Source organism: Chionomys nivalis, chromosome 8 (genome assembly GCF_950005125.1).
Source record: "Chionomys nivalis chromosome 8, mChiNiv1.1, whole genome shotgun sequence".
NCBI lineage: Eukaryota > Metazoa > Chordata > Mammalia > Rodentia > Cricetidae > Chionomys > Chionomys nivalis.
The window spans coordinates 23,024,736-23,037,551 of record NC_080093.1 but is presented as its reverse complement, the minus strand read 5'-3'; the positions used below and the strand labels follow the sequence as shown (position 1 = coordinate 23,037,551).

The 12,816-nt window shown below is 37.0% G+C and overlaps 1 protein-coding gene across 2 annotated transcripts in view; it reads left to right on the top strand.

The window, feature by feature from the left end:
* Positions 1–12,816, top strand: part of Btaf1 (B-TFIID TATA-box binding protein associated factor 1) — a 94,736-nt gene that overhangs the window by 21,665 nt on the left and 60,255 nt on the right. For both annotated transcript variants that reach the window (XM_057777644.1, XM_057777645.1), the window contains exons 3-6: positions 981–1,095; positions 3,174–3,317; positions 7,733–7,896; positions 10,288–10,424. In XM_057777644.1, the coding sequence (XP_057633627.1) occupies positions 981–1,095; positions 3,174–3,317; positions 7,733–7,896; positions 10,288–10,424 (560 nt within the window). The remainder of the gene's footprint in view (positions 1–980; positions 1,096–3,173; positions 3,318–7,732; positions 7,897–10,287; positions 10,425–12,816) is intronic.

Here is a 12,816-nt window from a genome sequence, read left to right as displayed (position 1 = left end):
GTGTGTGTGTGTGTGTGTGTGAGACAGAGAGAGACACACACACACACACAGAGACACACAGAGGGAGACACAGAGAGACACAGAGAGAGAGAACGAGAACAGACATGTGCTCTGTGTACTTCAGAGGTCAGCCATGTTTTGTTGTTTTTGATTTGGAGCCATAATCCATGTTGGGATGTTTTGAGACAGAACCTCAGAGGCTTGGAGATCACTGAATAGGGAGATCTAGGTTGATTGGTCAAGTAAGTTCCAGAAATCTATTTCTCTCTGTCTCCCAATGCTGAGATTATAAATGCTAGCCATCATTCCTGGTTTATTTCTTGGGTTCTAAGGATTATTGAATTTACATCTTCATGCTTGCTTGGCTAGGAGTTTACTTATTAACTGAGCTATCTTGCTGGTCCACATTTGTTTTTCAGTGTGTTAAATAGCTATGTTATTTCTAAAATGCCTTTAAATATTTTATCCTGCCCCCTCTTTGTTTTTTTGAGATGGGGTTTCTCTGTGTAATAGCTCTAACTGTCCTGGAACTTCCTTTGTCGATCAAGCTGACCTCAAACTCAAAGAGATCCACCTGCCTCTGCCTCCCGAGTGCTGGGTTTAAAGGTGTGCACTACCACACCTGGCTTCTCTTTCCACTTTTTAAGATGCTAATGAAGGCAAGAGAAATGGCTCAGTGGGTAAAGGAGGATGCTGCCAAACGTGGTAACTGAATTCAGTTACTGGAATGCTGATAGTGGAAGGAGAGTACTGACTTCTGCAAGTTGACCTTTGACCTCCACACATCCACACACAATAAATGTAAAAAAAAGTGATAATATTTTCTTTGAATGATCAAACTTTATGAATTAGTTTAATAATTATAAATGTTTTATATGTATTTGAAGGATTCCAGATTATAAATTAATAGCAAATTAATATTTTTCTGGTTACCTGGAACAAACTATTGATATGTAATTATTTTATTTTATAATTTTAAGGTATTAATATATTTAAGGAGTGCAAATTGGGATACTCGGATTGCTGCAGGACAAGCTGTGGAAGCTATAGTGAAAAACGTGCCCGAGTGGAATCCAGTGCCAAGAACCAAACAAGGTGCCTTTAAAGTGCAAAAGTAGTTTGAAATCAGACATAACTGTAGAATTAACTACAGTGTGAAGTATGTTGTTAATAATTTCAATTTTGATTTAAAGACTTAATTTACACATTTTCAGGTTCAGCTTTCCTGGGAAAGAATATTGAATAATATGTTTTTTGCCACTAGACTTAAAAAAAAGAAACTTCTGGATAAACTATTTTCATATGTATTTCCATATATATTTAATCCTATAGGGTACTAAATTTATTACTTCCCTCACAGGGATGAATATGTTGTTTGGAAGTTCATATGGTGTGATATTTTCTAAACTTCAGCATAATTATGTATGAATATTTGGCAAACTAAGTCTTTAGTAATGTCCCTCTCAGTGTAGGGGTTTTGTCTTCTGGTTTGTTGTTTGAGTTTGTGGTATTGAGGATTGAACCCTTGTGGATGCTAGACAAGAAATTCTACTACTGAGTTGTACTGCTCTCCCAAATTAGTGTTTTTTGTTGTTGTTCTCTTTGAATGTTGTATAGAGGTAAAAGGTTGTAGTACTTATTTTATGATTGCCTCTACTGATAATTTAAAGCAAATCATGTCTTGGAGTCAATATAAGGCATACAATTATTTCTTGTTTTTTAAAGATGGTATCTCAGTGTAGCCTTGGCTGTTCTGGAACTTTGTAGACCAGGCTAGCCTCAAACTCAGAGAGATTCATCTGTCTCTGCCTCCTGAGTGTTGGGATTAAAGGCATGAATTACTACTGCCCAAGGCAGACAATTTAATTAAGTGATTTTATTTTAATTAATTTTTTTTGAGATAGGGTTTCTCTGTGTAACAGTCCTGGCTGTGCTGGAACTTGCTTTTGTAGACCAGGCTGTTCTAAAACACAGAGAGATCTGTCTGCCTCTGCCTCCTGAGTGCTGGTTGAATTTGTTTTCTTATTCTAGCATTGTACAGTACTTCATAAGATATAAATATTCCCTAAGTGAGAATCCAGTAACAAGCAGCTAGATTCATTTTAGTCTTTTTGCATAATAATCTTGTCTTTCTTAAAGTTTTTGTTTTTATTTTCTGATGTTATTTTGAATTTTTGTGTTAATTTGTCTTTTACCAAATGTAAAACCTTTTCAATTACAGCTCCTTTCCCCCGATTATCTTGTTAGATGGACACGGTGCAGCTTATTTTATTGAATTAGTTACACTAGCATTAAAATTTATAGTGAGACTGTTTATCATTACTAGAAAACATTCAGAGTTCTGTTTTTTTTTTTAAATATTTATTTATTATGTATACAATATTCTGTCTGTAGGCCAGAAGAGGGCACCAGACCTCATTACAGATGGTTGTGAGCCACCATGTGGTTGCCAGGAATTGAACTCAGGACCTTTGGAAGAGCAGGCAATGCTCTTAACCACTGAGCCATCTCTCCAGCCCCCAGAGTTCTGTTTTTTAAGTTAAAGCATTTATAGTTTACAGTAAATGACTGAAAATGCCAGATTAACTGTTGTCTTAGTAAGCAGGTATAGTTTAGCATTTACAGCTAACCTGTTTTTGGAACGAATGGAGAACATTTTGAAGATATTCTTGGGTCTCAAATGGATGTAGAATTTCAATAGTTCGTCATGAGTGTGGAAAATAAGTTCTCTGTTGAATGAGTAGTTTCTATCCTAGCTATTCCTATTCCTCCGACATAGGGAGGGATGATGTTATTTATGAATACATTTTATGTATGTTGTCTTCTGATTTAGCAGTGTAATAAACTCATACTGTAACTCTGGAGATTTTAAACCCTTAAACAGTAAATTAAAGTATGATATTTAACATATATGTCAACATGGAAATGCATTTCTTTATATAACATGCTTTCACAGTTGGAAACTCACACCCACTTACCATCTGATGGTTTGTAGAAGAGTCACCAAGTTAATAATTGTTTCACAGATAACTAAGAGTGATTGTAGATAAATCGTAGTGTTTTTTCTATTTCTTCATTTTTCTTATTAGCCAATACTGCAAGTAATGCTATGCCATGTTCTTTGATTCTGCGTTTTTGACTTTATGGTCAAATTGATATTTTTAAACTTCTAGAACCTACAGAAAGTTCTATGGAAGATTCATCTACTACAGATCGATTAAATTTTGACAGATTTGATATATGCAGATTGTTACAGCATGGTGCATCACTTTTGGGGTCTGCTGGTGCAGAATTTGAAGTCCAAGATGAAAAATCAGGTTAGTAATAGTCCTGAAGAAGTCTGAAATTTTGCTGTCAAACTACTTATAATTTGGTGTGCTGTTTAATACATAAAGGAATCATGAAACATAAATTGTGTGAAGCTTTTATGTGTAGGGGACTTATGGGTAGTCAAAGTAACCAACAGTGCTTGTTCTAAAGCTGGAATAATCAGAACCAATATAGAATGTGCCAATGCTTTTATAATTCTGGGAATTTGAAGGTTATTATATTGTATATTATCTTATATTTCAAGTAGTATTGTATCTTGTGCCTATGTGCAAAGTGAAAAATTCAAACCAAACCTTAGCAAGGTACCTGGCTTATCTTTAAGCTAACAGAATATATAGATATATATAGAATATAGGATATGTAGATACAAAGGTGAATAGATGCCTTGAGTGCGGTGGCTATCGTGCCAGCAGCTCCTAGAGGCCGAAACAGGATCATTTGAGTCTTGGGATTTGGGATTAGACTGCAACAAAGGGAGGCTCTGCCTCAAAAAAACAAAAAACAGTGATCACAGAAAAATAAATGTTTTCTTACTCAAGATTGTGACTTTGAGTAGAAAAACATCTAATGTTTTTAATGGATTTCTGTAAATAGGTTGTTTCTTAACTTCAAATGGGGGTAGGGTGTGGTATCACACACCTTTATTCTTAAGCCAGCCTGGTCTACATAGTGAGTTCTAGGCCAGACAAAGCAACACAATGAGATTTTTTTTTTTTTTTAAAAGCAATAGATGTTATCAGTATGATTTTGACTATGGTCTGTGTCTTGTGGCCATTTATTTTTTTATTTTATTTTGTTTTTGTTTTTTTTCGAGACAAGGTTTCTCTGTAGCTTTGGTGCCTGTCCTGACCAGGCTGGCCTTGAACTCACAGAGATCCACCTGCCTCTGCCTCCCTCCCAAGTGCTGGGATTAAAGGTGTGTGCCACCACTGCCTGGCATGGCCATTTATTTATTAATTGTGTATGTATGTAGGGTGAAGGGCTTGTGTGTCATGGTGCTCATGTAGAGGTCAGAGGAAGTATTTGGTTCTTGCTATCTGATATGAGTTCTAGGGATTGAACTCAAATTATCAGGTTTGATGGCAAGCACCTTTATTATGTATTTTATGTATGCTCTGCCTGCATGTATGTCTGCATGCCAGAAAAGGAATTGGATCTTACCCAGCAAGCACCTTTATGGACTTGCCTAGTGCAGCAACCTTCTGCTTTGTTTTCTGTATTACCATGAAGTGAATTGCTGATCAGGTGGTATTTCTAAGTTTTCTGTTGCTCCTGCATCATTTCATATTACCACTAACAGTGAACGGGGATTTCAGTTCTTTCTTTCTTTTTAATATTTATTTATTTATTATGTATGCAATATACTGTCTGTGTGTATGCCTGCAGGCCAGAAGAGGGCACCAGACCCCATTACAGATGGTTGTGAGCCTCCATGTAGTTGCTGGGAATTGAACTCAGGACCTTTGGCAGAGCAGGCAATGCTCTTAACCTCTGAGCCATCTCTCCAGCCCCAGTTCTTTCATGCTCTAGCCAGAACCTTCTTTTTTTGGCATGCTAGGGACTGAACTTAAAGGCATAATTCATTCTATAAGATTCAACAGTAAGTTATACTCCAGTCTTTTTTATTTTTCTTTACCCCCTTTGGTTTGATTGTGTGTTTGTGGGGTATGTGCACACATGTATGCCTGAGGGCCATGTTCCTATTGGCTTTTTGAACTCACTGATGTGACTGGGCTGGGTGGCCAGTGAGCTCCAGAGTCCCATCTCCACCTCTTTATCACTGGGGTTATAGGTGTGTGCTATCAGACCAGGGTTCTGGAAGCTTGAAATCAGGTGCTACCTCTCTAGCCCCCATTTTCATTATTTTGATAGTAGTCTTTTTGTTGGTTTTTTGGTTTTTTTGGGTTTTTTTTTTGGGGGGGGGTGGCTTTTTAAGACATTTTCTCTGTAGCTTTGGAGCCTGTCCTGGAGCTAGCTCTTTTAGACCAGGCTGGCTTCAAACTCACAGAGATCTGCCTGTCTCTGCCTCCCGAGTACTGGGATTAAAGGAGTGTGCCACCACTGCCTGGCTTGTTAGTAGTCATCTTAAGGATATGAGTCATATTTTATGGCTAAATGATATTTCATTTTGTGGACACCATATTTTATTTATTCTCTCCTCCTTTGGGTTGTTTCCACTTTCTGGCTATTAAGAATAAGCTTCTGTCAGGTCTGGGAATATGGTTTACTGGTTAAAATTTTACTGCTCTTTTAGAGGATCCGTATTTGTTTCTGAGCCAACGTGTCAGGTGATCAAGCCACCTATAACTCTAGCTCCAGATCCAGTGCCTTTATTCTGTGCACATATCTCCCCCACATACACATGATTAAAAATAAAAAATAAATGTTGAAAAGAATAAGTTACTATAAATCATTCATTTACAAGTTTTAGTATGAGCAAATGTTTTTATTTCTTCTAGGAGTAGAATGCTGGGTCATACTAGCCATATTTTTCTATTAGAGAAACTACCAATTTTTAAAAAGTAGCTCCTCCATTTTATATTCCACCAGCATTGTATGAGAAAACGAATTTCTTTATAGCCTTACCAACACTTTATTATCTTAACTTTTGATGCTCGCCACACTAGTGAATATGAATGCTAGCTCTGTGGTTGTCATTTGTAATTTCCAACTGACTAGTGATATTGAATATCTTTCATCTTATATTGTGGTTGTTGTCCATTTTAATCTACTCTTTGGAAAGTTTCTTTGTAGAAATGCCTGTTTAGGGTCTTTTCTCATTTTAGAATTTGTTATTTATTATGAGTTGGAAGTATTCTTTGTATGTTCTAGATACAATGCCTTATCAGATATATGACTTGCATATTTTCATTTACTAATTTATTCTGTGGGTTGCCTTTTTATTTTCTTGGCCATATTTTTTTTTTTTCTTTTTTAATGGTGAGCTGTGAATCAAATCCAAATCCTGGCACATATTTTGCTAATGCTCTATCACTGAATTAAGTCCTTGTTTTATTTAAATTATTATTTTTTTTTTCAAGAGGGATTTCTGTCCTGAAACTAGCTCTGTAGACTAGGCTGGCCAAAAACCCACAGAAATCCACTCGCCTCTGCCTCCTGAGTGCTGGGATTAAAAGCGTGGGACACCACCACCTGGCTGTTTTAATTTTCTTAATGGTGTTCTTTGAAGCATAAAATATAATTTCGTTAGGTCCAATTTATGTGTTTTTCTATTTTTTGTGTGTGTCATATGTAAGAAACTTCCTCCAAAGAGTTTTCCAACATGAATTGTTCTAGTTTTTTTTTTTAACTTTGGCTTTTGCCATATGTAAGATTGATTAATGTTCTATTTTAACAAGATTTTTGTTTTTGTTGTTTTAGACAGCGTTTCTGTGTGGAACCCTGGCTGTCCTAGAACATACTGTAGACCAGGCTGACCTAGAACTCAGAGATCCTCCTGCCTCTGCCTCCTCCCAAGTGCTGGGATTAAAGGTGTGCACCATCACTGCCCGGCCCAGCCCTAGTGCTGTTTTAGAAAAAAAGTATTTTTTTGTAGAACTTAATAAAATAGCTGTTTTAAGGCCAACTTTTAATTTTTAAAGATTTATTTATTTTTATGTATATGAGTGCTCTATTGATTTTATGCCAGAAGAGGGCGTTGCATCCCACCGTAGATGGTTGTGAGACACTGTATGGTTGCTGGGGATTGAATTCAGGACCTTTGAAGAGCAGCCAGTGCTTTTAACCACTTGCCATTTCTCCAGCCCCCAAGTTTCAATTTTTAAACAGTCTATTTACTCAGAGTCTCACTATGTAGCCCCCCTAGCTGACCTGGAAAGTAGAGGTTTGCTTCCCTCCTGGACTCTGAGATTAAAGATAGACGCTGCCACACCTAGCTCTTATTTATTTAATTAAAATATATATTTTATATGTGTATGGGTGTACACCCACATGTGTGGCTGGTGCCTGAAAAGGCCAGAAGAGGACATCAGATCCCCTAGAACTGCTTTTATAACCTTTTTTAAACTGCTGTTTGGCTCTAAAAATCAAATGTAGGTCCTCTGGATGAGCAGCCAGTGCTTTAACCCTAAAACCATCTCTCCAGCCTGCTCAATTTTTATTTTTGAAATGACAATTTTTTGGTATAATTTTGTTTTACTATTTTTCATCGAAAGATTTGATATTTTGCTTGTGACATTTCAAAACTTAGCTCAACTTTGTATCCTAGACTGACCCCTACTGCTGCCTCAGCTTTCTGAGTGCTGGAATTACAAGCACGTGGTACCACTGGCAATTAACCAAGCAAATGTCAGTATGTGTTTTTTAATGTGGTGGGAGTCTGATCTGCACATAAGAAAGTTCTAACTAATTAGGAGAGAATGTATTTCTTTTCTGTTTACAGGTGAAGTGGATCCTAAAGAGAGAATAACACGTCAACGGAAATTATTACAGAAGAAACTTGGACTTAATATGGGAGAAGCAATTGGAATGAGTACTGAAGAACTCTTCAACGATGAAGATTTGGATTACACCCCAACTTCAGCAGCCCTTGTAAACAAACAATCTGTAGGTAAAACATTGGGTTGATTGCAAATAACAACACAAAAGTTTATTTTACTACGCAACTGAACCAAGAAATTTCTATAGACCAAGTATTGTGTGTCCATTTAGGCCATATTGACCATTCCCCACTAAGTATAGCTAGTATATCAGTATATGTAGATTAAACACATTTATGTGCGTAGTATATGTATGTGTTCATGTGGGAGTATGCATGAGTTTTTCCAGGTACATTTGTATGTGTGTGTTCTTATGTGTGGAAATAAGGTCAAATTTAGTATCTTCTTTCTTGATTAGTTGCCTTAGTTTTAGAGACAGGGTCTCCTTTGAACCTGGAGCTCATCCATTCACTAGGTTGTCTGGACAGTGAGCTCAAGGGACCGGTCAGTCAATCTCCACCTGGAATGCCTGACTTTGACATGAACTCAAGTCCTCATGCTTACACAGTAGACACTTGATTGACACTCTTTTATGACAGTCTCATTCCAATTTGTGACTGAGTCATAGTTTTACTTTGTCCTATTTTTTCCCTTTATTCTTTCAATTCTCAGTGGATACATATGAACTTTTAAAAATTGTTTTTATTATTTTAGAATTTTATAGGATGTATTTTGATCATAGTCACCCTTAAGTCATCCCAGATCCACTCGCACCTCCTTCCATTTCCTCCAGTGCACGCTAACTTTATTTTGGACACTGTCTTTTGAAGTGCGAAAGACTGTGACTCTGTTTCACATAGAAGTGCAATGTTATGTTTCAAGAGGTTCAGTATTCATTCTCCTATCCTCTAAAACCTGTAAGGGCCCTTTTGCTCCATCAATATTTCTTGCTTCTGGTCAGGTACAGTGGCACATGTCTATAATTCCATGACTCTGGAGGCAGAAACCAGCCTGGGGTACAGAAAGAATTCTAGGCTAGCTTGAGCTCAGGGCAAGACTTGTCTTATCGGGGAGGCTTTGGTCCTAACAGGTTGGTCTTGCATGTTGAGGTCCCTTAGGGAAGTTTCTTAAAGGTTTGTGTTATCATCTGCTATTATAGCTCACTGTCACATGCCAATGGTTCCTGGTTCCAAGACATTATCACCATATCCATATTAATACTCCTTACTAGTTGTAAATTATATAATTTCAGTTAATTCTTAGGATAGATACAGAAAGGAATTTCTTTTCTTTGTCCCCTCCTCCTCTTCCCCTGAGGCAGTGTTGCTCTGCGTAGCCCTGGCTGTTCTGTAGACCTGGCTGGCTTCTAACTCACAGAGATTCACCTGTCTCTACCTCCTGAGTGCTGGGATTAAAGGAGTGCACCACCACTGCCCAGCTTCAGAAAGGAATTTTTAAGATAATTTTTATTATATAAACAGAGTATATCTTTCTGTCTCTGTGTGTCTCTCCCTCTTCTGTCTATGATACTTCTGCCTCTGCCTACAGAGGGCTAGGATTCTTACTTACTATGTTGTTTAGGTCCAAATTCCTGGACTCAAGTTTTATCCTCTTGCATCAGCCTCCTGAGTAGACAAGCACCTTGATATTTGCTTATTATGCAGTTTTTATAGTGTTTCCAATGGACAGAAAAAGATCAAAAAAAGCAGGAAGTGGCTAAGATAAAAGAATCATATGACTAAGTTGATGATAGCATGCTTGGACCAGCAAGTAAGTCACTTAAGGCTACACCTTTTTTTTTTTTTTTAAACATGATAAGCATCGGTTTCTTTTATTGAAAATTTTATTTTCAAAACTTGATTGTTTAATTGTTTTGAAGACTCAACTCTTCAGAAACCCTCTTTTTGTTAGGATTATTTATTTATGCCACACCTGTAGTATAAAAAAGTTATGAAACAAGACTTAGTCTGTTGGGAATTAGATAATTAAGAAGGAATTTTTTTGAAAGTTTTAATTATTTTTTGAGACAGGGTCTTTCTATGTGTTTCCGACTGTCCAGGAACTCAGTAGACTAGGCTTACCTCGAACTCACAGATACCATCTGTTGGGATTAAAGATGTGCCTTTTGTTGTTGTTGTTACTGTTTCAAACAATTTTTATTACTGGTTTTGCTTGTAAGTTTGCTTGTTTTGATTTCTGTTTTGGACTTCTTCCTTTTTTTATTTTATTATTTAAAAGCCATTTTTGTTTTTGAGACAAAGTCTTACTAGGTAGCTCTGGCTTTCTCATCCTCCTCCAGCCTTCTAAGTGTTGGGATTTTAAGTGTTCCAGTACACAGGGCTTGAGAGTAAAATCATGATGCAGCCATACAACACAGTAGTGTAATATTATTAAAAAGAATGTTCATCTCTATATTAATTTCTATATTAGGTGTACTACTATACACCTATTTCTCTCATAAAATTGAAATTATAGATATTTTAATTTCTGACAGTTTAAACTTGTTTTATTTTTTTAGACTCTTCAGGCAGCTGAATTGATAGATTCAGAATTCCGAGCAGGAATGAGTAATAGACAGAAGAACAAAGCTAAAAGAATGGCCAAGTTATTTGCAAAACAGAGATCCAGGGATGCGGTAGAAACAAATGAGAAAAGGTAGTAATCTCTTTATTTACTTGAAACAGAAATTGTGCTTGATTTACAGATAAAGATTTTGATTTTTTATTCGGCTGAATGGTACTGTGCTTGTATTGTTTTACTCAGGACATAGTATTTGCTGTTGCTGCGAAATGAGATTTCTACAGAAAAATCTATAGGAGTAGAATTTTTTTGTTTTGTTTTATTAATTTTCCTCAGTGATTTTCAGCATCACATGAAGACTGAAGACAGAGGGAAGAGCATTCCAGCCACAGGGAGAATAAGTGCCTTCACTGTGGAGTATTTAGGATGGAGATCATTAGAGAAGGAATTCAGAATGCTGGTCTAAGGATGACCAGTCAAGATGATAGGCTTGTTAAGATAACGAACTGTCATGGTGTTTTCCCTTGTTCTTTGTTTGGGGCTGTGCTAAATTGCTGGTGATAATCCAGACTTGCTCGGTTAATCTTTTCGTGGAAAAGAATTCTGAAGTAGAGTAATTGTCTTATTGACTTGAATTAATAAAAGTGTTATCTATCCTCAAAGGGTAGCTAGTTCAGAACTACATCTTTAAGATTGGTCTCTGAAAGTGCTTATTAAATTATAGATTCTTGGGCCCCTTGTTTGTTTGTTTGTTTGTTTATCTATTTATTTACTTACGGTATTTCGAGACAGGGTTTCTCTGTAGCCTTGGAGCCTGTCCTGGAACTAGCTCTCATAGGCCATGCTGGCCTGAAACTAAGAGATCCGCCTGCCTCTACCTACTGAGTACTGGGATGAAAGGCGTATGCCACCACCGCCTGCCTGCCCCTTGTATCTATTAAACCAGAGTCTAATGGTGTTCAATAAATGTTTGAGCAAGTTATGAATTAATAAATATTGCAAAGTATAAAAGTAGGTCTTTGTAGATGGTGATACTTATCCTTTTTAAATTCAATTGAAGTTGAAAAGTGTTTACAGTGTTTAAGAGTTAAGCACAAACGGATGCATAATAAACTTACTTGATAGGAATCCATGCTTGAGCCATACAGTAGTGACTCATGCATTTAATCCCAGTGCTCAGGGAGGCAGGCAGATCTCTGTAAGTTTGAGGCTAGCCTGGTCTACAGAGGGAGTTCCAGGACAGCCAGAGATAAACAGAGAAACCCCGTATCGCCAAAAAAAAAAAAAAAAAAAAAAAAAAAAAATCAACACCTCACCACCACCAAAAAAAAGAAGAAGAAATCTATACTTGGGTTTTGTTGATGTTTTTGTTTTGTTTTTTAGATTTATTCTTGTATTTTATATATGCGAGTTCTCTATTCGCATGTATGTATGCCTGTAGTAGGAGCTGTTGGGCTGTGTTCCTGCCGCCCTAGCTCCTGGTCGCCTGGCTAGCTTATGCCCCAAAAAAACAACACACAAACTGTATTCATTTAAACACTGCCTGGCCCATTATATCTAGCCTCTTCTAGGCTAATTCTCACGTATTAATTTAGCCCATTTATAATAATCTGTGTAGCACCACTAGGTGTGCTTACCGGGAAAGATTCAGCATGTCTGACCTGGTGGCTTGCTTCATCGCGTCTGTCCTGGAGAGCAGAAGCATGGCGTCTGGCTCTGTGAGGAGCTGCCCTGCATCTGAGCTCACTTCCTCTTTCTCCCAGCATTCTATTCTGTTTACTCCACCCACCTATGTTCTAACCTATGAGGGCCAAGCAGTTTATTTTTTAACCAATGACCTTCCTCCATCATATGCCTGTATGTATGCCTGTATGATAGAAGAGGATTTTAGTTCTCATCATACATGGTTTTGAGCCACCGTATAGTTGCTGGGAATTAAAATTCAAGACCTCTGGAAGAACAGCCAGTGCTCTTAACCACTAAGCCATCTCTCCAGCCACCAAGTTCTAATTTTAAAAAAATTTATTCATTCAGAGAGAGTCTCATTATGTTGCCCTGTCTGAGCCATCCCTCCAGCTCCAGTTACTTGTTTTTTTAAAGTGTAAACTTCATTGAATTTGTTAACTATGGGATTTTTAAAAGTGAACAACTGGTTAAGGCCATAGACATTGAATATCCCTAAGCCAAAATGTTCCAAAAATCTAAAACTTTGAGCATAAGTTTCTGATTCCAGAGGATTTTAGGTTTTTGCTATTAAAGAGACTCATCTAATAAAGCCTATGCAAATATTTTCAAATTCTATAAAGTCTAAGAGCAGAATGTTTCTGGTCCCAACCAGAAATATTTTGTATATACCTATATGTATGATGCATCATATTAATATAATCGTTAAAAGGGGGGAGAAAGACATAATAAGGAAAGTGTCTTAGTCACTGTTCTATTGCTGTCAAGAGACACCATGACTAAGGCAACTCTTATAAAAGAAAGCATTTCTCCAAAGGCTTGCTTACAGTTTCAGAGATCTAAT